At 38.8% G+C, this 25905-nt stretch overlaps 1 protein-coding gene across 1 annotated transcript in view; it reads right to left on the bottom strand.

Annotated features, from left to right (window-relative positions):
• PTPRR (protein tyrosine phosphatase receptor type R) overlaps positions 1 to 25905 on the bottom strand; it is a 277193-nt gene that overhangs the window by 78854 nt on the left and 172434 nt on the right. The window contains exon 6 of the mRNA XM_055580529.1: positions 21518 to 21780. Coding sequence (XP_055436504.1) covers positions 21518 to 21780 — 263 coding nt within the window. The remainder of the gene's footprint in view (positions 1 to 21517; positions 21781 to 25905) is intronic.

The raw sequence follows: 25905 nt of genomic DNA on the forward strand, positions 1-25905 counted from the left end.
CTCAGTGGTTAAAAAAAAAAAAAAAAGAAAGAAAAAATTCACCTGCCAATGTAGGTGACCTGGATTTGATCCCCTGGAGAAGGAAATGGCAACCCACTCCAGTATTTTGCCTGGAAAATCCCAAGGACAGAGGAGCCTGGCAGGCTACAGTCTATGGGGTCACAAAGAGTCGACATAACTTACCAACTAAACAACAACAAAAACCAGCTTTCTTATAGGACTTTGGCAAGTGCTTAAAAATACTTAATTAATTTCTTGAGTTTTCCTTCTACTTGGTTATTGGTAAAAATCCAGGATTATGGCTCTGCAAAATGGTTAGGATTCAAAACACTGTAAAATATTTCTAGCCCTTCAACTTTATTTCATAGACCTACCCTCTCTAAGGAAGATATTTTAGTGAAAAAGTAAAACAAGTGGATCGAAACTCCTCCTGCTAATGCATCAGGAAAGTAATCTTTGGGAGAGGAGTTGGAAGACATTGAAGTGGAAGGGTTAGGAAGGGGAGTGAACTCGCAACGGGCAGGCTTACCAATTCTGTGGTGACTCAATTGCCTGAACTAATCCCAATTTTAAAGGTATCCAATTTTTGGTATGGAAGTATTAGGAAAGCACAAACTAGCAGAATTTGTTCTCAAAGGAGACATGGATGTATTTCTACCTTTTGGAAAACTTGTCCTGGTTATGGACCTACCACGGACACTTCCTCTCCCACCCACTTCTTTCCTGCTTTCTTACCACCACAAGCCAGGGTACTTTTAGGTCTTGTGGCTAGGACTTGCAAATGCCTCGGGTGGATAAGAATGCTTTTCCTGTGTAAGAACACAAGACATTTTAGGAACAGGAAATGCCTATCTGGTCCAGCATACCTGCCCTTTTTAGGTTTATCTTAATCTCACCTTCCTGCATTTTACCTTCCTTCATTTTCCAGGAAAATGAAAAAAAAAGGAAAAAAAGGAAAAAAAAAAAAAAGGATTTCTTGTACATTTCTCATGAGAAATGTTTACTATCACTAGACATGATAACATCTGACATCCATTTTAGTATTGCCATCTTTAATGATTTCTAAAAAGCAGTTTGCAAAGCAAGTAGACAGTTGACAATTTTTCTTTTCATAGAATCATAAACCGTGAGTTTGAAAGAAGAAGTTGCAAAGAAGACAGGCTTTGAGTGATGGGAAGGTCACTGGGCTTGATTTTACACCTAGCTTCTAATTGTGAGTTCTGTTATTTGTCATGTTCTGGGTACCAACATTTGCTTTCAGTGTACTTAGTGATAAGGGGTATGTTTATATGGAACAGGACTCACTATGGAGGAAAGATGCAGGTGGTTGATCACCAACAGCGGAGACCTGCTAAAAAGCTTACCATTCTCCGAGTCCTTCCTTGTTCCCTGTTCCACATTTCATCTCTGGAATTTACAATAGGGTGAGGTAAGCAGCTGACCATCACAAAAAAGGTGAAATATTTATTCAGCAGATGTTTCATTACTTGAGAAAATTCACATTTTCAATGAAAAAGCCAAAAGATGGGCCTTCTATGCAAGTCCTTACAAGGGATTCTTGGCAGCATTTCTCTTTAGAGTCTGCAGGTTTTATGCACTGGATTTTTACTTTTTAACCATGCAGGTCAACAAACAAATCACTGAGAAGACACCAAAACTGTCTGCCAGATGTTGATCACTGATTAATTTGTCTTAAGTTCAGCCAAAAGGGAAGAAAATATGATGGGTGGAGCATGAACAGCAAGCACAATCAACATCTGACCAACCAGGGCTTCCTGTCACCTTGGGAACAAAATTGATTGGCACTGGTTTCCTGTGTACAAAGTTAAAAACCAGTAGCAACTGCAGTAACAAGAATAAACTACAGATAAGAGTCTTGGAAATTAAATCAAGTCATATCACTGAAACTTCAGCTTGAAACTCTGAGCAGAAAAGTCCTAAGATGACTTTTGAGGGGATTGTTTTTTCTTTTACGTTACTTTATATTTCAAGTACATTGACTTCCAGTTTTGCCATTGCTGGCAGCTTGAAACCATTAAAAAGCACACAAAAATGAAAACTTATGTTAGGGGCCATATATTTTGCCCAAGATTAAATATTTCTCATCATACAAAAGACAAAATTTTACTAATGCACCAAAGTCAATTTTTGCTTCAGTTTTCACTCTATCTTGACTTATATTTATAGCTTTCAGGGAGCAGAGGAAATCTTTTCTAAGGACAGTCCAAGTGTACAGGCAGATTAAATATTAATATTATTTGTAACTTAAATGTCCAAAATCTGGAATTATGGAAGGTGAAACAGAGTCAATTCAGAACCAAAGCATCAACGTCATTTACCTTTTCTGCTTGTGTGTAAGTTTTTCTTATTCCCTTGGCTGCTGTTGCCATCAGCATTAAATAGCATTCTTATTGCAGTTGTATGTGTTTGGTCCAATAAAGTTCTATTTGCCTCTAGTGTGTATTCTAAAATTTTATTTATTATTGCTTTATTCATTTACTCACAAATACTTATTAAACATAAATACTCCATATATCTAAATATATGGAGACTCATCTATAAACTGAGGACATAACAAATTAGGCAGTATGGTTCATTTGCTTTCTATTTTTAAGAAATTGCCATCAGAGACTCTAAAATGTTAGACAGGCACCCAAAAAGATAGGGACAGACTGTTGAGGGCTAATGGAAAAGGGGGCAGAAATGTTTGCAAAATATATTATCTTTGAAAGACACTTTACTTTGAAAATTGTAAGAAATGATCATTTTAGTTGAAAGAGATGTTTTTTGGGAAGCTAGTTCATATCTTCCTCTTCTATTTTTCCAATTTCAGGATCATTCTCAAAATTCATCCATTCATAATATAAATATATAGGTAAATTGTAAAATACTTCTCATACTACATCTTAGAATTCATGTTATTACTACCAGCATCCTGGTTAAAGTGGGTTACAGGGTCAGACTGGCTGGGGATCAAATTCAGGTTCTGTCCCTTAAGACTGGGTGATCTTGATCTCTTCTCGGCCTTCTGGCTAAGATTAAATGAAGACTGTGTGATCTTGGCCAAGTTACTAACTGGAATGTACATCAGTTTTCTCATCTGTAAAAATGGGGATACACTAATACATTTACTTCATCAGGTTGTTGTGGAAATTAATTGAGACAATCTATGTGAAACACTTAGAGTAGTGCTCAGTACATGGTAAGTGCTACGTAACTCTTAGCTGATATTATTAATATTATTATGCTACTGTGCTGCTACTGATGCCATTTCCATTGCCAAGACAGCTGCTACAATCACCACAGCTTTCTCTGCATTTACAACTACTGTGCTTACGGATTCTCCTGTTACTGATATTGCTAGCTCACCTTTGGTAGCTAACACTGCTACTGCTACCGTTAAAACTACGGCTGATGCTTGTTCTTACAGTTACCAGCGATTAGTAGAGGTCTGGTGTGTGTGAGGATGTGTATGTGTGTGCATGTAAGTCTAGAGGGATATACAAAAAGTGTTAATGGTGGTTCCCTCTGGTGGTGGAACTGACCATGAAATAACTGCTATGCTTTTGTTTTGGCTTAAATATGCTTTCAACACTTCTGCAGTAAGAACATATTATTTGTATAGTACATTAAAAATTGAAAAAAATTAATGAGTTGGATAAACATTGATTTCTCATATCTACCAACATTTTGCACAGCCTCATGGTCAACACTATCTTTCTGAGAAAGGAAGGTTGTCAACTGTGTACAAAAGACATCTTATATATTATCCCGTTATAAAGCCAGCATGAAGAGACTGGGAGACGTAATGTATTTGCCATCTAACTATGTCCTCAGATCACATAAGACATTTAGTCACTGATTTATTTTGCTTTTATCTTTATCTCATGTCAAACCTTTCCTCGTTTATCTTTAAGAAGAGATAATTTTGATAAGAGGAGAGATCTTTTGTATGTTTTAGCTTAACTGCTCCCAGGAGAATGCCCTTGGGTTGGCCCATAGCTCAGTTTTGAACAATTATCCTGACATTATCCTGAAAACAATCCCCTCAAGCTATGCTAAGAATAAATAAAGGACAATGGAGTAAAATTATCCACTAAATCTAGGAAAAGCTCTAAATTTTAGTCAGGAAATCTAAATCTTTTCAATGTATTACATTTTTATGCTTCTGTCACTAAATATTTTCAGATTCCCAGTTCTTGATTTGGGAACTGAATACTGGTTAAAAAAAAAAAAAAATGTACCAACAGCCAAGTTGGGTGAGTTTATACAAACTGACAATTGTCCTTGTGGTACAACCATTTTAATGGAATAGAGAAAATGGTGGGAAAGAATGGAAAACATTCAGAACAAAGTGATTATTTTTATAATAATGACATAGCAATACTTAATTTATTTATTGTTTCCCTTACCAACTGTCCTGAAACTTTAAGTATTAAAGGGTTAAACATCTGACTCTGAGACAGATGAGCCAAATGATGACTTTATTTCTGGACTATCTCTTACGTTCTAGGATGAATGGATTCACCATTCAGGACTCCAACAAAACTCTGGTTGAAGGCAAATTCAATGAATTTATCTCTCTTTGCTAAGGGAGGGTCTTCTAGGACCTAAGCCTAAATAAGAAAATCATAATTAAACAGTATTGCTTCTTGTGTAGACTCATATCAGAGACTGATCATGAAGACAGGTGATGTTTTCAACATAACTTTTAGACACTGTCCAGGGGACCCACGCTGAAGCCCAGTAAGGAACGATGCCCTCACCCTTCCTCCTCCTCTTGCTTCTCCTCTTTCCCCAACCCACTACCCCTCCCCCCTTCCCTCTCCCCCTCCTCATCCTTCCACTTCTTTTTCAAAAGGTCTACTCTATCTTTTTGCTTGTATTTTGGTCAATTGAATTCAGGAACATTTCATCAGAAATCCAATTCGATGCAACAAATATCTATGTGTTGTGTCTGTTGTGAGCAAGACACTATAACACAAAAATCAGGCTTCAAATCTAGGTAGAAATTTAATGCCCTAGAAATGTATGTACAACAGTTGACAGCTTGGAGTCTGAGGCCAGATCACCTATATTCTTTTTATGGTTCCCATGACCAGCTTGAGCAAGTGATAAAACTTCTTGGGTCCATGTTCCTCCTGTTAAACAGGGGTAATAACTGCAGGACTGTTTTGTATTTAAGCTACACACATAAAGCATTTGAAACAGTGCCTGGAATGTAGTAAACACTCAATATAATGTTAACTGTTATTACTGTTGTCATTGTGGGATAGCTTGCATTTAAAAAATAAGGTTCTTTCCTACTATTTCCATTTCCTCTTTTCAAAATTTTTTTTTTTTTCAAAATTTTGGTACATATAGGGAAGATCATGGGGAAGAGTTGGCAGGGTGGGATTGGTTTTTGGTAGAAATAATATATATATTAAAATTCCTACCTAGTGTTAAAGATGCCACATGTTTATTGCTGTATATTTGATCATACAAAAGGCTTCAGGTGGCAATATAGTAAAGAAGAAATCTTGAAACTGTCTCATAAACTTGTAAGGGCCCCATGCTGGATGATATTGAGTTCTGGGTCCCAGTCTTAATTTTTCCTTTCTCAGAAGATTAAAACACTCAGACATTTATTGATACAAAAGTCCTCCTGGAGAGGAGTTTTTGCTGAACATTAAAAAACTGAATTACTTTTGAGAAAAGGTGATTAAAGACTTTAATTATAATGATAAGATAAAATGTCAATTTTAGAATGGGTTATAAGGATAAAAAATCAGAATATTTAACTTCTCAGCATAAATGATACATAATGTATTAAAATTAATCATAAAGAAGTACAAAAGAAAACTTCACAAAAGAACTTCTAAGAGAAATTATCACTTTTTTTTTTTTACTGCAATCAGGTTTCCAAGTGGCCAATGAAAAATGTATCTGAGAGTAAGCAACAGTTTTTCTAGGAGTTATTTTTGGATTTATATTCATTATAAACATCTCTGTGTGCACGCTGCATGCTGAGTCACTTCAGTCGTGTCTGACTTTTTGTGACCCCATGGACTGTAGCCTGACAGCTTCTCTGTCCATGGGATTCTCCAGGCAAGAATACTGGAGTGGGTTGCCATTGCCTTTTCCAGGGGATCTTAGGGACTGTAGCCTGCAAGGCTCCTCTGTCCATGGGATTCTCCAGGCAAGAACACTGGAGTGCCTTGCCATACCCTCCTCCAGGGGATCCTGACCCATGTCTCTATGTCCTCTGCATTGAGAGGCAGGTTTTTACCACTAGTGTTACCTGTCAAGCCCTTAGGGGAATACGATGTAAAATTATGTTTGGGAACCACTGTTCTGAGGTTTACCACTCTAAAATGTGGTATTTTTGACTTTTCAAGAATGCCCTAGTTCTACTATTATCACCACCTACTTCCAGACTACCACCATGCCTACCACATGACTACCACCACCAACAGCGAGTGGAGATGAGAGAGGGGAGCAGTACAGCACAGCACAGCGCATGTGCGCTTATTCGTGTCTGATTCTGTAACCACATGGACTGTAGCCCACCAGGCTCTCTGTCCATGGGATTTCCCAGGCAAGAATACTGGAGTGGGTTGCCATCTCCTTCTCCAGAGGATCTTCCCCAACCAGGGATGGAACCCACATCTGTTACATCTCCCACATTGGCAGGGAGATTTTTACCAACTGCATCACCTGAGAAGGGGGAGTCAGCACTTGTTAAGGTCTAATGTGCCCCAGGTACCTTGATAAGCAATACAAGTATTAATGGTGTAAGACATCATCCTTATTCCAAGGTGCCTACAGCTTCGTTCACTAAACGACACAGTGTAGTATTTTGAAGGATGATAATGTGTGGGGTCATATAATCATGTGTAAGCCATGCTTTATTACTTTACTTATTATTAATATTTTTAGGGTTTTGACGTTCTAATGCCATTTGACTTTGGGCATATGCTCCCACCTCAGGGCAGGATAACCCATAACAAACATATTTCAGAATGACTCTTATTGACACCATAGTCAAGATTTCATGACACACCTTCCCCACTTTGATCTGTATAGCTGCAGAATATTGCTTGGGAATTTCTATCATACACAGAGGAGTACATTTTCACTCTATAAGTATACTGTTGTTTCAGTGCTCCCCCTACAGGTCATATACGGAAGGGTTTTTAAAACAGAAATTAGAAAATTTGGGGGCATTACTCACACATTTGCTGAGAGCATGGCTGTCAAGGATTTCACATTTGATGGAAGAACCAATCGCTCTAATAATATTTCTGTGTGCATTCTTCCAGAATACTTACCAACCAAGCTCTTGGACTCAATCTGCCCAAATCACAAAATACATAAAATCTGCCCCCATACCTTACATATGCATAAGGCTTTATCATTTGCATTCTTGAATTCTCACCCATTCAACTGGAAGGAAATTTACTCTATTCTAAACTGCTCCAGTTACCTAAGTCCTTCTCTTGTACAAATTTTGGCTAAAATAAGAGCTTTTTCCAATTAGTTTCTGCCCATGATATATTTAACCCTCCATGAATTATGAGGATGGAGTGGGCAATAAAACATTTTTAAAGATAATACACTTTAAAGGCTAGTTCAAGAAATAAACTGTCTTCTACAAAACGCTGATGGCAAATCAAGCCATTATCACCATGGTTGAGATCATAAGAGTCACCTTCTTCTGCAAAATGCCTATGATTACTTTTAAAAAAGAAGGTTGGCATTTTAAAATGTGCAATAAGAAAGTAAAGACAAGGATAAGGATAGTCACCCATCCAAGCTCTACAGAATATTCAAAGATGAAGAAATCTTGCCTTTCCTGGAAAAACTTTCAATCTCGTGATCTGAGCCCTCAGATTTGTAACCCATTACTTCACAAATGTAGACTCATTCAACTGCATGATGTTTCTTGTTCAAGTGTTTTGATGCATATTTGTGCTACAATAACAAGTTTGGGATAGAATCTCTTTAATTTTATAAGACTCTTCATTAAACAGGAGCAGATAGGCCTAAAAAAAAAATTGAAAAAGCTCATTGGTCACCATAAGTGGTTGGAGAAAGTAAGCACCCAAGAATGAAATGGCGAGTGAGAAGCTTCCTCTGTGCTGGGGCTTTCTAGAACTAAAGGGACATTTCACAGCTGAAACATGAATAATGCTAACATTGGATCATGTAACCAATATTTAAAGAGCCCCTACTATGTATGTGAAACTAGGAAGTAAGGAAACAGATGAATGAGCTCTTAGGAGATTCGATGTGTGTCTCTGTGTGTGTGTGTGGTAAGCTTAAAGATATTTTGTTCCCGGAGGTCTCTATTTTTTTCTATGGATAGAGTGGGGGAAGAAGGAAGGGAATTTAAGGAGGACAGTTGCTGCTGCTGCTGCGTCGCTTCAGTCATGTCCGACTTTGTGCGACCCCATAGACGGCAGCCCACCAGGTTCCCCCGTCCCTGGGATTCTCCAGGCAAGAACGCTGGAGTGGGTTGCCATTTCCTTCTCCAATGCATGAAAGTGAAAGTGAAGTTGCTCAGTTGTGTCCGACTCTTTGCAACCCCATGGACTGCAGCCTACCAGGCTCCTCTGCCCATAGGATTTTCCAGGCAAGAGTACTGGAGTGGGGAAGGAGGACAGTACAGATCTATAAAAGGTGCCCCTGAGGAATGAGAAAGAGAATGATTGAAAAAAAGACAGACTGGAAAAAGGATGCAGTGTTGAGTGTCTGTCAGAGACTAATGTGGCCAAGGATACAGGTTTGAGGTCTATTCCTTCAGGCTATATAGTAGGTCTTTGCTGTACTTTTAATGTATTCACTCTCATAGGTCCTTTAGCACTTAATCATTTCTACTCACGTTATTGCTTCAAGTGGGTTTAAAGTTCCAATTTGTCTTTTAGAATCTGTGGGTAGACTAAAGATTCTATCAGGAGAAGAATATTATTTTGAATATTTAGTAACAAGATGCTAACTCAGGGACCAAAATTCAACAGCAAATAAAACGTAACAAGAGTGAAACTAATGAGTCCTGAAACCATACTCAGAGCAGGAGAATGAGGGTTTTTATAAGTGTCTGTTCATGCCCCGTGATGCAGTGTGAGATCCAGGACAGACAAGGGGAGTCTCTCATCCCCTCGTGGTGGTTCATGAGGCCAGAAATCACAGAGGACTTCTGTCTGGAGGCAATGGAACAATGATGGGGATCATCTGTTATTTTTTTGTTTTAAGTATTTCTTTCCATAGAATAAACCTAATTTTAAGAACTTATTTCTTTTTCCACATTGTGCATGCATGCTCTGTTTTGTCCGACTCTTTGCGACCCTGTGGACTGTAGTCTGCCAGGCTCCTCTGTCCATGGAATTTTCCAGGCACGTATACTGGAGTAGGTAGTCAGTCCCTTCTCCAGGAGATCTTCCCAACCCAAGGGCTGAACCTAAGTCTCTTGCGTCTCCTGTATTGGCAGGTGGGTTCTTTACCATCTGAGCCACCAGGAAAGCCCTTTCCATATTGAGACTTAACAAATATTTAAGGAGCGTGTAGTATGTATCAGGCATTGTGCTATCGACACCACCAAGTAGGGAAATCAGAATCCAGAGGAAAAAGGGGGTGGGGGGGGAATGAGGAGTGAGGCAGGCAGGGTGAAAAGGCTGGAAAAGGGAAGAAATACTGAGGCTTATATTCAAACCTCTGATTTAGGGGAGGGAAATGGCTCCTAAATATAAGAATTCATATATTATAAGACATGGTAGGCAATAATAATTCCATCTGACACATTGTCTTTAAAATTACTTGTGGATTTAATGAGAAATGAAAATGATTAGAAGCTAAGCATTTTTAGAAAGCATATCATATTTGAGAACGTTCACACCAATTTGCTCTCAAGTTACAGAGACCTTTTTCTAAAGTATCTGCCAAAAAAGATTAGGCTTCATTTGACAGAGAGGACATTGAAGTCATTATAGATTTTTTTTTTTTTTTTTTAACAAAAACAAGAGCCAGCTTCCTTTCCCTGCCGCTGCTGCTGCTAAGTCGCTTCAGTCGTGTCCGACTCTGTGCGACCCCATAGACAGCAGCCCACTAGGCTCCTCTGTCCCTGGGATTCTCCAGGCAAGAACATTGTAGTGGGTTGCCATTTCCTTCTCCAATGCATGAAAGTGAAAAGTGAAAGTGAAGTCGCTCAGTCGTGCCCAACTCTTAGCGACTAGATGAGACTAATAATTGCTTCAACATGCAGTTATCCACTGGAGGGCACTATTTCCCCATAGTACTATCAATACAATCAAATGGACTGGGCGGACTTCAGAACCTATCAGAAAACAGAGCCTTGCCACCCTGTTTCAATTATACCCAGATAATCCAGTAATCATGTATGGATGTGAGAGCTGGACCATAAAGAAGGCTGAGCATCAAAGAACTGATGCTTTTGAACTACGACGCTGGAGAAGACTCTTGAGAGTCCCTTGGATTACAAGGAGATCAAACCAATCAATCCTAAATAAATCAACCCTGAATGTTCATTGAAAGGACTGATGCTGAAGCTGAAGCCTCAATACCTTGGCCACCTGACGCAAAGAGCCAACTCATTGGAAAAGACCCTGATGCTGGGAAAGATTGAAGGCAGGAGGAGAAGGGGATGACAGAGGATGAAGTGGTTTGGATGGCATCAGTAACTCAATGGACATTAGTTTGACCAAATTTTGGGAGATGGTACAGGACAGGGAAGCCTGGTGTGCTGCAGTCCATGGGGTGGCAAATAGTTGGATATGACCGAGCAATTGAACAACAAATCATGATGAATTGCTAAATGGAAATGACACTTTTATGTCTGTAATATACTTACAGGGGAAAAACCAAACCAATCCATCGGTTGGAAAAATAATTTTGCTAAAGTCATCTCCTGTGAGTGATCTGTGATTTTTCAGTGTGTTTCTAAAAGAGGTCATGTATCAAGAGCTGGAAAATCTGATAAGAACAGAGGAGAACATCACCTTACAGGAAAACAAATATTCATACAGTCCTTTAAATGCAGAGAGTAGGACCCCGAGCTGTAGCTTTATGACACATTTCAAATAACTCCAAAAGCTAATGACTTTGCCTATAAGCTAAAATCTCCTGACACAGTAACTGAGATTCAGAGCTGGACTCTCTCAAAATAGGAAGCCAAATACTCTGGGAATTGTCTGTGCCTGCCCTGATTAAAACACTTCTCCAAAAAGGGCTATTTTACCTAATTCTGTCAACCTGTACACCAAGATCTGTAACATGGTCTGCTAGCAAAGACTAGAAATCTGACTTTAAAGAAAGACAAATATCATGTTATCTCTTGTATGGGGAATCTAAAAAAATAAGACAAATGAGCTTATTTGTCTTATCAGGCAAATCAGAAGCAGACTCACAGGCTTAGAGAACAAACTTACAGTTACTAAGGGAGAAAGGTAGGGGAAAGGGATAGATTGAGAGTTCTCTATACATAAATAGAGAAGCAGCAAAGACCTACTGTATAGGACATGGATCTGTGCTCAATATTCTGTAATTACCTAAATGGAAAGCAATTTGAAAAGTAGTGTTGGTGGTTTAGTCACTCAGTCATGTCTGACTCTTGCGACTCCATGGACTGCAGCCTGCCAGGCTACTCTGTCCATGGAAAACGCCAGGAAAGAATACTGGAATGGGCTGCCATTTCCTTCTCCAGGGGATCTTCCTGACTCAAAGATGGGACCCATGTCTCCTGCATTGCAGGCAGATTCTTTACCAATTGAATCATAAAGGAAACCCTAAAGAGGGTTAAAAAGAATAGATACATGTATATGTATAACTGAATTACTTTGCTGTACACCTGAAACTAGCCAACATTGTTAATCAACTACACTCCAATATAAAATAAATTTTTTTTAAAAAGCAGTGCATTTAGAACTCTCCACAGTGAAATTCTAATTTAATCATGGAAAGAGGAATTGGTCAATATGAACCTCAAACAATTATACCACACAACCTCTTCTTGAAGGCCAGGACAAGAACTCTGTTGAAATGCTATCATCATGCTGTTTGGGGGAAGCACATAATTCTCTCTAAAAAATAGGTCAGATCCTACAGAATGGCCTTAAGACTTCCCAGAAGCCTACTGGAATTTGTATCCCATAGTGTGAGTGGACACAGAGATCACCTGTAAAGCTGGAAGCCAGTGTCAGGATCAGGTTTCAAGTTCATAGACATTGAAGAATGGGGTGGGATGGTGTTCTGAGACGCCCTTTTTACTTGAATCTCAGGATAAGGCAGCCTGTGGGAAGGGTGGTCTGGTGGAAGAAATGGCAGTAAGAGGACCCAATGGGACTTACTCTGTTACTCTGCCAAGGGCCATGAGTGGGGAAGAAAGGAAGGTGGAGGGGGAAAGGAGCTATTATAGTGATTGTCAGTAGACCTACTGCCACGTCTGCACTCTTGGGACTTATTCACACAGGCTCAAACCTTTCAGTCTGCTTGGAGAGAAGCTAGGTCTGTGCTTGCAGTAAGTGATGGCCCATTTTTACCTTTTTAGGCAGAACACTGCTACACTTAATTCCTTAAAAATATATCTTGATTTCTGTTCTACTCTTCCTGGGTTGTAGCCACTGTCATTTCTTTCCTTTACATCTATTAACTTGCCTCATTTGCCATAAAAAATTTAAGGCAGATTTAAAAACTTTCGCCTCCATCCTTTCAATTTCAGTGTTGTTTTTTTTTTTAATAATAAAGAACCATATAAAGGTTTTTTCTAACCCTTCAGAACCTCATTCCCCCATTAGAAAAATGTGATTGTGCCTGTCCTACAAATAAAGAAAAAACCTGCTTGATGTTCCCCATTAATGAAGGGCTGCAGCATGTTTCCAAAGCCTCCCCACACATGGACATCCTCATAAAAACATTTTATAAAGATATGATTATAAAATAAGAGAAGTTTAAAATGTTATCATCTGCATCATCTAGGAGGATGTAGAACAGAGTGGATATGTGCAGATTTTGGAGCCAGACTGTTCAGATTTAACCCTTCCACTCCATCTTTATTTCTTTGTGACACTGTGCATGATATTCAATCTCTCTCTGTTAGCTTACCTGCAAGAAGGAATAAAAATAGTATCTGCCTCATGGGATGCTGTGAAGAGTGGAGGCGATAAAATCAATACATTAGCCTGGTGGTAGGCAGCATGTGGTAGGTGAGTGGTCAATATGCTACCTTTCGTTATTCAACTTCTCTTCTCATGCAGGCACAGTGGCTGGTGACATGGACTTAGTTATTATTCAGGCTGTTTGAACAACAGAGAACTCCCTGCCACAACCCTTGAGAGCAGTTTTGACTTGAGTTTTCTGAGCTGCTGCCTCATGTCTCCCTTTCAGACTGCCTTCTTTACTATATTTGTGTTTGCTACCATCTTGGTCCTTCATGTTGGATTACCACCAGGCTTCTGGAGTGGGAGCAACCAGATGTGAGAAAAACCTGCGGCTGAGAGTGAGTTTCTAGACGGGCCATGAGATCGTTATCTGCCTTGAATATTTTGAAACTTAATCTCATTAAACCGGTATCTAGAGGAATTCCCTGGTGGTCCAGTGATTAGGTCCCATGTTTAAACTGCCAAGGCACAGCCAATAAATACATATATATATGCATACACAATAAAGCTGAATTCTACTTGATTTAGAAACCAAAAAGCATTCCAAAAGCCAAGCATGAAATTTGTTAAGAGGAATAACAGCATGACACTCCATAAACATACTGATTGATAATATATTTTTCACTTATTTTCCATAAAAGATAGGAATGTGCCACACCCCCAAACTTCTCCGCCCCACCCCCACAATATAGTACCAGTTGGAAGAACATTCTCTGGAGCCAGACTGCATGGGTTCGAATTCTGTTTGTTATTTTCTCATCCCCAGAAATTTACTATTCCGCTATTTTGGCAATAATGTAAACTCTGTTTCCTGATTGTAAGGAGGGGATAATAAGTCCCTTGTGAGGATTAAATGAGAAAGTGCATATAAAGGGTCACTACATCTTACTGAGTTAATTTCATTGACGTTACTTGGAGTTCAGTAGGATTGATCTCTAAAGCGTTGTTTATTATATTATTATCCTCATATTGTCAGGCTGAGCCAATGAACCGTGGCTGATAGTGTTCCATGGTGCCGGGTTCTAAATTCCACTAGAACAAATAGTGTTTATTTGAAGGAGGCTTTATGGTATGTGCACAACAGCCTGGAAAGATCAAGGAAATCTGGAATATAAACTTGGCTCTGTTATAACTGGTGTCATCACCTTTGGTGAGTGGAGTAACGCTCTTGGTTCCCCACCCAGATCACCTTTACTAGACTGGTGCCTGCACCTTCTCCTCCCCAGCTGCTGGGAGTATTGACCGAGGATGGCACACAGCTGCCACTGCTCTGGAGAATCACCCCCGGCTGATGGGAGTGGCTTAGTCCAGCAGGACCTGGGGCGTAATGTCTCCACCATCCTCAGGTGGCCTGAAGTCAATGGCTGACTGACATGGGGGTACAGATGCCCTCAAGGTGGAACGTCTCATGTTCCAGCTTTCCCTGTGTGATCAGGCTGAGGCCAGACGTCAATGGAAATCATCTCTTTGCTTCCCCTACTTACCTTTAGGCTTCTCCCAGAAGCTTTCTCTAAATCACTTGGGACAAGAATCCTTGTCTCAGGCTGCTTTTAGGGCACAGCTAAGTCACTTCAATCATGTCTGACTCTTTACGACCCTATGGACCATAAAGCCTTCTAGGATCCTCCATCCATGGGGAGTCTCCAGGCCAGAATACTGGAGTGAGTTGCTGTGCCCTCCTCCGGGGGATCTTCCCAACCAAGGGATTGAACTCGCGTCCCTTATGTCTCCTGCACTGGGTAAGCGGGTTCTTTACCACTAGCGCTACCTGGGAAGGAACCTCATCTAACACCTAAGAAACAACTAAGAAAGGAGATTCTGGGTCTTAGTTTCACTAAACAGAAAATGAGGGAGTTCAATCCCTCTTTCACCCATGGGTCCATTTGGTGAATACAGATATTAATTTCTAGAGTATTTTTTATGCTTTGTACCCTGATGCTCAGTTGTATACATTCTACACTTTTTCCTTTACTTTATATCTCCAAAGGGAGATCAGTTGAGGAACAATTAAGTATGTGTCTCCTAAGTTAAGGGCTTCCCTGGTAGCTCAGCTGGTAAAAAAAAATCCTCTGGCAATGCAGAAGACCCAGGTTTGACTCCTGGGTCGGGAAGATCTGCTGGAGAAAGGGACAGGCTACCCACTCTAGTATTCTTGGGCTTCCCTTGTGGCTCAGGCAGATTCTTGGTAAAGAATCTGCCTGCAATGCTGGAGACCTGGGTTCAATCCCTGGGTTGGGAAGACGCCCTGAAGGAGGGCATGTCAATCCACTCCAATATTCTTGGCCTGGAGAATCCCCATGGACAGAGGAAACTGGCAGGTTACAGTCCTTATGGACTGGTCACAAAGAGTCGGCTGAGCAACTAAACACTGCACAGCACTCCTAAGTTAAAATTTTTGAGCACTGAAATGTCTCTCTGTAAGGGAGGGCAGGGGAATGGAAGTCAAGACATTTCCCTTGCCTCAAGGAAATGACAGTAAACAAAGGCTTTGAGTTTAGGTGTAGAATACTCAGCATTCTCTTGTTGATGCCTGTGTTTCCATTGCTTCCTCCACTGCAGACATCTTTCTAGCTCTGAAAGAAATCTCCCAGGCTCAGCCAGGTTGCAACCCCTAACAAAACCTTTAAACTCACATACCCGGGTGCTTTTTCATAATTTGCACAATATTTATGGACACCAGAACAAACCATGCTGTGGTACAGTGTAAGAAAAGATAGAGAATGAATGTCATTAGGTATCAGCGACCTTGGGAGGTCTGGGGAGACTCTGATTACGATAGGAAGAAAACCTCCACTAATGCCATACACCTACTGGCCCATTCACTCATTTCTGAGGCAAATTTAAGTCAGGAGTGAGACTGCCTTATTATAATGAGTCCATCCTTCCTTTCTGGACAGTTTTCTAATTGTCTTTGCTTGCTTTTTATTTCTAATAGAAAATCAGATGAGAAAAATGAGGAAATAATGTGGATCTACCTGTTGATTTCCTTCCTATAAAATTGGCTCCATTAGTCACACAATAGCCTAAAGGGGAAATCTGCAGAAACTTCTATTTACAAGTTCTCTGTCTTCGTGCAGAAGAAAGTGTACCATTCTAAGGTCTGAGTGTGATCTCTTGTTTACTGGGCATTTGGAAGCTGGCAAAAACCAGCTATAAAATACAGTTTCCTTGAGAGGGACAAGAGAAGAATTTGAGGAGGACAGGAGTGGGACAAAGGAAGAAGGAAAGGGGCTAACCGTGGCCTCCTGCTGTCCCAGCCTGTGGCACTGGTTGTCTGGCTTAACTGTCGCAAGAGTTTTGCACAGCACGTGCTGTTCTCATCACTGGTGAACAAGCAAGTTACACATGTAGAAGGTGTGGGGCAAGCACCTGAATGCAGCTCTCAAATTCATGGACTCACGTGGGAAATGGATTTCTTTGTTAGATGAAAATTGATTTAATTTGATATTAATAATTATTAAATAGTATTAAATGTCCAAATGTATAAACAGGATGAGAAAACCTGTAAGTCAAGCAACAGTTAAAAATATGTATGATGTCGGATAGCAGGTTCAACTGTATCAAATCAATTTAAAAGAAGTTCCAACATTCTTAAGTTCAAAAATAAAACTGACTTAGTACAGGCTTATGGAATGAGATCGGAGAATGAAAAATGAAAACAGTACTAGATTTAATTTTCCTTCTTAAAAGAATAATATCATTTTGTATGGATTGGGTTTTTTAAATTTGATTCAAACAATTTTTAAAAATTAAAAAAATAAATTGTCTGCAGTACACTGCACATGGGATCTTGGTTCCCCAATCAGGTATTGAACCCATGCCCCCTGCAGTGGAAGCAGTATAACTGCTGGACCCCCAGGGAAGGTCCCTATATTGATTGTTAATTTTATGGTATCCTTTGAAAAAAGGTCGAACAGATACTATCATACCTACTTTGTAGATTGGGAAAACTGTACCAAAAGGACTTAACCTTTTGAGTCACTTTTTTAGTAAATGTCAAGTAGTATTAGCACAGAGACCCAGCTCATAGTTTATCATTAGACTATCTGTTTTTATGGAATTTTAAAAATAAATATTTGAGATCCTCACATGTAAAGGAGCATTACTTAATTAACTCCATAATAGTTTTCAAGTGTTTACAATATATTGTGCTTACAGGAACCACGGAACACACAGGAATATGAAACACACAGAAATATCTTGAGCCTGTACCTGTCGTTAAGACTCTCATAAGCTGGTGAGGGGACAGGACAATGTATCAAAACCCCATTTCAGTCCTTTTCTGAATAATTCTTTAATTAAAATCGCTGCTAGAAGTGTGGTACATGTGAGAATTCAGAGGTGTTAAAAAACACTGTGGGCTTCAGTAGGGGTCATGGCCAAAGGTAGAAGGTAAGTTTCGTGTTGGGACATGGAGACTAGAGATAGCGGTAAGGAGGATGAGGAGGAACCAGGTGAACAAAGCCGCACACATAGACAGGGACACGGCTCACTGAGAACAGACTGCAGGGTTTACTTGGGGGCATTGTGGTGAATAGAACATTCAGAGCCAGATAGTACAGGACCTCTAAGGCTCATCAAGGTGGTCTGTGCCTTATCCTGCAGGCAAAGAGGAGCTTTTGAGGATTCATTCACAGCAATGTAACATAATGTAAGTATTGTTATAGCAAGATAAATCTGAAGAGTGTATAGTATGAACTGAGGGAGGAAAGAGAATTAGATCAGACAGAAATGATGAAATAAAGTCATATACGTGAAATATATAATCCCATTAGTCCTAATGCCATTTTTATAATCATAGGACATAATAATGCAAATATAAAGTAATGAAAGCTAGTTCCAGGGTAATGGCTACAAAGAGAGGAATTGAAAATGAGGAAATCCAAGTAGTAAGGATCCATATGACCTGGTGACTAGTTGGAAATAGAGGAAAACAAGGGGACTGCTCTGTCCCCTTATAATTCTTTAATCTGCATAATTTTCAGGGTATACCCTTTGTACTGAGTCAAGCATATTCAGTTAGTCTCTATATTTTCCTTTATTTATTTTTAATTTAAAATTATATTCTATTATCAATTATGTCAGAGGGATAGATTCTCCCCCTAAGGGATGAGAGATTTATATGGTATGACCCAAAAGATTTTTGGGGGACAAATGACTCATAATGCAGCTTTTATGATCTCATGGTGATTCTAATGAAGCCAGACTTTCATGCAATAAACAGAGGATTATTATTTCACTCTGGGATCAGGAGATGGAAGGCTATAAAACACAAGGCTATTTTAAAGGCACCATTAGAACATATAAACATAAATTATGTTTTAAGGCTTAAAATTCTCAGGAAAGTTTCTTCTATATGGAACACTGTATCTCTCTCATCTTTTACCACTCTTAAAACCCTCATTACTATGACATCTTGGCAAGGGAATTATGGTAGAAACACAGGATGAGAATAGGGATAATGGAATAAATAAGGTGTTTCCCTACAAGAACTGGCTGTTAACCTGAGGCTTATTCAATATAACATTCATACATGCATTACATCATTTATTTACAGGAGCTCTTGCTTTTTAGGAATTATGTTTTATATGGAAGAGACAAATAAAGCATATATGTGCCCTAAAGAAGCTTAGAGTTTATGGGGTAAGACAGATTATTAAAAATTTTACCTAAGAAGTTTATAAATACTGTATGCATACAAGATTATGGGACTAGGATAGAGGGGCATGGGGGAGAAAGAACTGAATCTGGGTTGGAAGGTGGGTGAGAGGAAGAAGCAGAAGGAGGTAATGACTTTCAAGAGAAAGTGATGCTTGAATTGCCTTCTCCATATTCCTTGCCTATTCCTTACCTCCACTCCTCACCCCAGGACCACTTGTCTCTTTTCTGGGTAGTTCAACCACACACAGGTAATCCAAGACCATTTTCCTCTTCTTCTCTTACTACCTTTTACATGGTTGATTCCTAAAGAAGTATCTTCAGCTCAATCTACCTCTCTGATGAAACTCTGAAGTTATGGGGAGAAAGTTTATCAGTGCCTAAAAGTAGCCACTCAAGAACTGGAAAACTAATGTCTTGGAAGCCAAAGGAAGAGAGAGTTTTAAACAGGAAGTGGGTGTTAAAGTTGGATGTAAAAAGAAACAAAACATGTGCTCTGACTTTGGTGGTTAGACCACTGACATACTTGGCAAGAAGATGTGAGAAAAACAGTGAGGATGGAGGCTTAAAGAAGATCATAGAGGCACCAAATAAACTGCTTATTTAAGACACATCTGAAAAAGGAAGAAAAGATAAAAATCAGAGGAGGGACCGGATGAAGGGAGTTTCTTTGATACAAAAGAGAACCATTTTCATGCTGAGGGTATTGCATCAGCAAAAAGGTTTCTGTTGAACATAGACGAAGAAATTTGATAGAGTAAGTTATCAGGGTGGGGAGGGAGGAGCTGGAGCCCTTGTGGAGAGAAGAGTTTTTTCCTGCTCAAGGCAGGAAGTGGAAGGCAATGAGTGGGGATACAGGGAAGTCTGTAGACCAGGAGGCAGGGAATCCACTTAACACTGATCACACATTTACTCTCCAGAGTCCCCCACGTAGACCACAAAGAGGAGTAAAACACCTTCACTGTGCAATCCTTTCTTAAACATTCACTTCATTTAAATGAATTAATGGATACTTAACTTTCTGCCCCTTGAAATTCAAACATGCCCAGAAGTAGCCTACAAAGGGCAGGATGCTGGAAATAGATTCTCCCCAGAGGACTGAACTGCTGACCTTGCTCAGAACTGGTGGTGCCTGATGCTAATAAAAATTAGTCTGATTTTCAGTCAGTTTTATTATCAACTTTAAATCATCTTTGTGACCCCCTTATCACTTTCATCTGACCAGATCTTTTCTGCCACCCTGTCCTTTCTACACCACTGCTGCTCAGAAACCTTCTTCAAGGTTTCTCTTTGAAGCAAACATAAAGGCATGAAACTAATTTAGGCAACAACATAAAAGAGCCTGAAGGAAATGAAGAAGTCAAGTTTAGCTCCTTCATATTGCAGAAGAAGAAAGCAAGACCCAGACAGATAGAAATCACTCAATCCAGAAATGGCCGAGCTGGGTCTGGAGTCATTCTTCCGGTTGGCCTTAGGGAGAAAGTTCATCTTGTCTGCCCTTTAAGATTGCAGCCCAGGCAGCAATTTGGTGGCATCTAAGTAAGAGAATGGCCCATGTAGACCCAAGTAGATTCACAAGGAAACCAAGGCTTCTGGGGGAGGAGGTAGGAAGAATGACTTGATTGTTCTCCATTTCCCTTCCATGATGGAGTCAAAGTACTCTTATAGAACGTTGGAGATCACTGCAACTAACTCCTTTCTTTTCACTTCATTTATGGTTCTTTGATAATACTTTCAAAGAAATTTGCATTACCCACTTGGTCTTTTGCAATTCTTAAAGCCCCAAAATATATTTTCTGAAATGTGGGGTGTATGTGTGCGCATGTGATAAAAAAATACAATCAAAATTTACATACATGATCTAAAAACCTAAGGCAACAACAAGGACAGTGATAGAAAATGGAGACCCAGGGAAACAAGCGGAGGACGAACCTGGGAGAAAGAACCTTAAGACTCTCTCAGTTCCCCACTACCCTGATGTGCAGTGTTGGATATAATATTTCAAATGTAAGTGCAAAGCTTCTTATTTTAAGACATACCACAGGAAAGCTTTACTTAATATTTTGAGGAAGCAAAGAATTAGCCCCTCATTTAAATATTTTGCATATTTTAGTTTTCCTACTTAAATTTGCTTTAAATGGGAACGTACCAGTACAAGTATATCACAAAAGCAGGTAAACATCAAAAATAACATCATGAAGCTTGAGATATTTACTGTTTGGCTCAAGGGAAGCAGAGGCAAAACTTTATAAAAATTAACTTGTGGTATAGACTCTTTCTACCTTCTTACAAGAATGTGGTCTTTGGTGGGAAATACGCTACTATGTCTAATAAATATTCTTATTCCCATACTTTCTATCTACTAGAGTTTTAATGACAATTAAACATGATACTGTTATGTGTGAACAGTAGCCTTCAAAAGCACTCAATAAATGATTATAGAAGCTGTCCCGTAGTTGAAGAAGACTCAACTTGGGTCTACACCAGACCCAAGTCTTATCAAAATCAGATGTGACTAAAAGATTATTGATAACACAGCTAGACTCTTTTAGGGGACAAGAAAAACCACTTCCTCCTAGTGTTCATTTGGTGGTGAACAATTCTACCCAGTATGCCAATCATGTCTAGTTCTATCCTTCTCAGTTAGGAATACACTTTAAAAAAAAAAAAGCAACCTGTCAGGGGAATCTAGAAAAAGTTCTTACCTCTCCTGAAGTCCTATGGGCTTCATTTTGAAAGGAGAAGGGCAGACAGAGGTGGTAGCTTTGATCTCAGGAGTGTATCGGCCTTGAGGGTCCACAACCACACTCAGTACCTTTGGAGCCTGTTCAGGCTGGACCATGCTGTTGGCTGTCTTGTCCTCAGAATGCGCAGGTTGTAACACAATGGGTGATAGGTGGATCTCCTGATTTTTCTCTTTATCTTGTCTCAGGGAAAGCTGAAATTTTTCTTTTAATCTGTAAAGAATCTATGGAAGGAGATACAAAGAATTTCCGTCAGTTTTTCATGTTCAACGACAGAATATGATCTCCATCCCAACTTAGAAGACAAACCAAAGTAAGCGAGCAAAGCTTCCTAGGATGATTTCTCAGTTTTATACTATTGAGGATTTTCTTCAAAAAGATACAGTTTGTTTCCAGTTATGGAGTGCAAAGGGCTTCTCTGGTGGCTCAGTGTTTAAAAATCCACCTGCAATGCAGAAGACTTGAGTTCAATCCCTGGGTCAGAAAGATCCCCTGGAGGAAGAAATGGCAGCCCGTGCCAGTATTCTTCCCTGGAGAATCCTATGGACAGTGGAACCTGGTGGACTACAGTCCACAGGGTTGCAAAGTGTTAGACACGACTGAAGTGACTGAGCAAACAGGCACTCACAAGGAGTACAAACATTAAACATATATGTACATGAGTCTGCTTTTCAAATAGAACTCAAAAACAAATATGGCCAATTTTATAAAAGTATCAGATGTCAGTTTGATCACATGTAAACGCTAATTTAAAATGACTGACATGGAAAACTTATAGAAAGAATAGCCATGATATAGAGACTTATGACATTTATAGAAATAGAGATCTGCAACCACTACAATGTGTAAGAAGAAAGTCTCATAAAGTATTAATTAAAGCATAGCAATGCTAGAAGCCACAAGTTCTTAATGTAAGTAAAAATCTGCATTAGTCACATATTAATTTGAGTATCTAGTAAATACTTGAAAAAATTAAAATTTAGGGCCCATGTTAAAGAATAATTTGGACAATCAGAATTTTCTTATTTACTTCTTGCTCCTTAAAATTTTTAATGTGTGTTGAAAAAAAGCCAAAGTGTTATGTTTCTTCATTCTCAGAGTTCTTTCTGGAATGGCTAACTCAATTCAGAAAATTTTAAAACTTTTAAAAGAATGGGACTGACTTTGCTGGGACACGCCAGTGGACCAAATTGTGAAGAGATTAAGGTTTGTCCTTCCTGTTCCTCAGGCTTTCCTTTTTATAAGCCCCTTTCCCCTTTTTTTTTCTTTTCTTTTAAAAATATTAATTTTATATTTTATATATTTTAATATAGTCTTTTTTCAGTTTTACTGAGATATAATTGACATATAGCATTGTATACGTTTAAAGTTTAAGATGTACAGTATAATGGCTTAATAGTTTTTTCTCCTTTCTTGATGATAACTCCTCTACTTCAGTTATAAAAAAAAAGAATCAGGATGAAACAAAAACACAACAATCTAAGATGAGAAGGTATTAGACCAAAATTAAGAAGAAAAGAATTCAAAGAACTGAAAACTCAGCAGCAGGGTGTAAATCTTCTTTTAAGCAATAAAGAACAGAACTGAGAATGCAGAAAATACAGTCAGTTAGATATGACAAAGCTGAGAGTCTGCATGGAATCTATAGCAAAGGAGAAACAAATGAAGATGAAAACAAGAGAAAAGATGGAATGTGGACTTCAGAGAAGAGTTATGGTAAATGATAAACCAGAATAAGAGAGAGAAGCAAGTCATCCAAAACTATTTTTCAGTGCCTTGTGTGAAGTACAAAATAGACAAAATAGTCTGTATCCTGTTTCTATGGAATTAAGGGATATGGAATGAAAAAAATTCTTAGTTTTTTTTTTTTAAGTATGTCGATTGTGGCAGATTTGTTTTGATGTTTGGCAAAACTAATACAGTGTTTCAGGTTTTAAAATTAAAAAAAAAAAGTACGTCGATTGAAAGAAGAGTGAATGTGAGAAGAAAATGGAGCAATTTTTATGACTTTGAGAAAAAATGCATATTACAGAGGACATATGAATCCCATACCTAGATAAACTGATATTCATGTGAATAAAGCCAGCAGGAGCAATTTCTCAAATACACAAGATTTCATAAGATATATTACCTGTCTACCCTTCCTGAAAAAACTTTATTCAGAGTCATGAGAGAGATGACTCCAAATGAAGAACTGAAGAAATAGAAACTGTAATATGAAAGGGAGCCCTGGAATTATTTAAATGTAGAGTGAAAAATAAATTTATTTAGTTCCAACATCTCAGATTGTAATAACAAGAAATAAGTTGAAAGAGGGCAAAGAAAAAAACATGGATGAATATATTTTTAGTTAGGGATACAGAGGGAATGGAGGTTAGGACATTAGGAAGTTAGGAAAGAAGGACCTCCTCCTTTCTCTGGCCACAGGCTCCTCCAAGGAGTCCGGAACCTCAGCTGTCCCACCCACCTGTGTGCTTGGGGCAAAAGGAAGAAAAGGTCACCACCGTCCCAGCCTCACTGCACAAAATTATGGTAGAGATTCACATCTAGAGCAGACCTCTATGATATTAGAACCTGAGAAATTGGGACTCAAACATTTTACTCCCAAGTCACAACATTAATTTGGAAGATTTACTTAAAGTCTTTATTCCTGATGTTTCTCTCTCTGTTGTATCTTGCAGCTGTGTGTCGTGGGCACATTCATTTCTTGACTCCTCCCAACCTGAGGATCATCACTCACTAATAAAATGAGGATTATAATAGCATCCCATAAAGCTTTGGTGAATATTAAATAATTTACATGTTCACAATGTTCAGCTCTTAAATGCAACATTATCAGTGTGTTCAATAACATATATATAGGTTTTATATATATATGTATAAAATAGAAGTCCTTCTGACCTAATTATACATGAAAGAAATTGAAGTTTAGCTAACTAATGTGGCTGCTCCGAAGTCAGCAGTTAGTTGTGGGAGAGCCAAACTCAAGGCCCCTCTGCTTCGAAGGACTGATCACTTCCCACCCCTTATGTGCATGCTCTTTGCCACACCATCATTCTTAAAGATCAACTCTGAAATCACATCTGCTGCCCATGTGATTCTAGCAATGGGTTTGAACATCACCAAATCTAGGAGTACATCTTTGTACACTGAAAGTTCTCTTTGGGACTTCCCTGGTAGTCCAGTCACTAAGATTCCACACTCACAATGCCAGGGACCTAGGTTCGATCCTTAGTCAGGGAACTAGATCCCATATGCTACACCTGTGTTCACAAGCTGCAACCAAAGATCCAGCATCCTGCAATGAAGACCCTGTACAGCCAAATAAATAAATAAATAGAAATATTAAAAAAGAAAGTTCTTTTAAGGAAAAGGACTATGCACAGATGAGGTATAACTAGAAATGCATATTATAAATCGAACTGCCAGGAAATTAAGGAGAGTCCTTCTTGCCTTTTATGTCAGTTCACTTCTGTATAATGTGGTAACTTTTATACTGGTGGTATAAAAGTTGACTATGGAACGGTAAAGCTAAATCTTGAATTTTTGAAACAATGGGTTCTAAATATTCCTGTGACAAATATTATTGCATAAGGAAAAATGATGTCCAATATTAAGTGGCATGTAACTACTTTCTGTAGGATAGAAAATACTGAAGATAATGCCTAAGGATGGGGAGATGTTTTTCAACTTGCTGCTTCTTTTCAGTTTCTATAACCTTCAAAAAGCACTTTGTCAACATTCTGCACAAACAAAACCCACAATAGAACAATATCAATTAGATGACATGTATGTATTAAGATAAATACATAATTACTAAAGATGAAGAAATTAGAATTTAAGTTGAGACAGCTTTTTATTTTTTAATAGTAAGTTATTTTCCTGAATGAGAAAAGAAACAGACATATATTTACAAAAATTTATTTAATCAAGAATAATGCATATATTGTATATTCTAAGCTTTTTCACAGTCAACTATAATACATATTGGAGAAGAAAATGGCAACCTACTCCAGTACTCTTGCCTGGAAAATCCCATGGCTCCTCCATCCATCTGCAAAGAGTCGGACATGACTGAGTGACTTCACTTCACTTATAATACATAAATCAAAACATTCACTTGTCTGTTTACATTAGAGTTTTGGAGAAGCATATTTCAAAAATGGAAATGAGAAGGACTCCCTGGTGGGCCAGTGGCTAAGATTCTGAGCTCTCAATGCTGGGGGCCCAGGTTCAATCCCTGGTCAGGGAACTAAATCTCATATGCCACAATTAAAGATCCCACGTGCTGCAACACAGACTCAGCACAGGCAAATAAATAAATATTTTTAAAATGGAAATGAGAAAGC

Source organism: Bubalus kerabau, chromosome 1 (assembly GCF_029407905.1).
Source record: "Bubalus kerabau isolate K-KA32 ecotype Philippines breed swamp buffalo chromosome 1, PCC_UOA_SB_1v2, whole genome shotgun sequence".
In the NCBI taxonomy this organism is placed as follows: domain Eukaryota; kingdom Metazoa; phylum Chordata; class Mammalia; order Artiodactyla; family Bovidae; genus Bubalus; species Bubalus kerabau.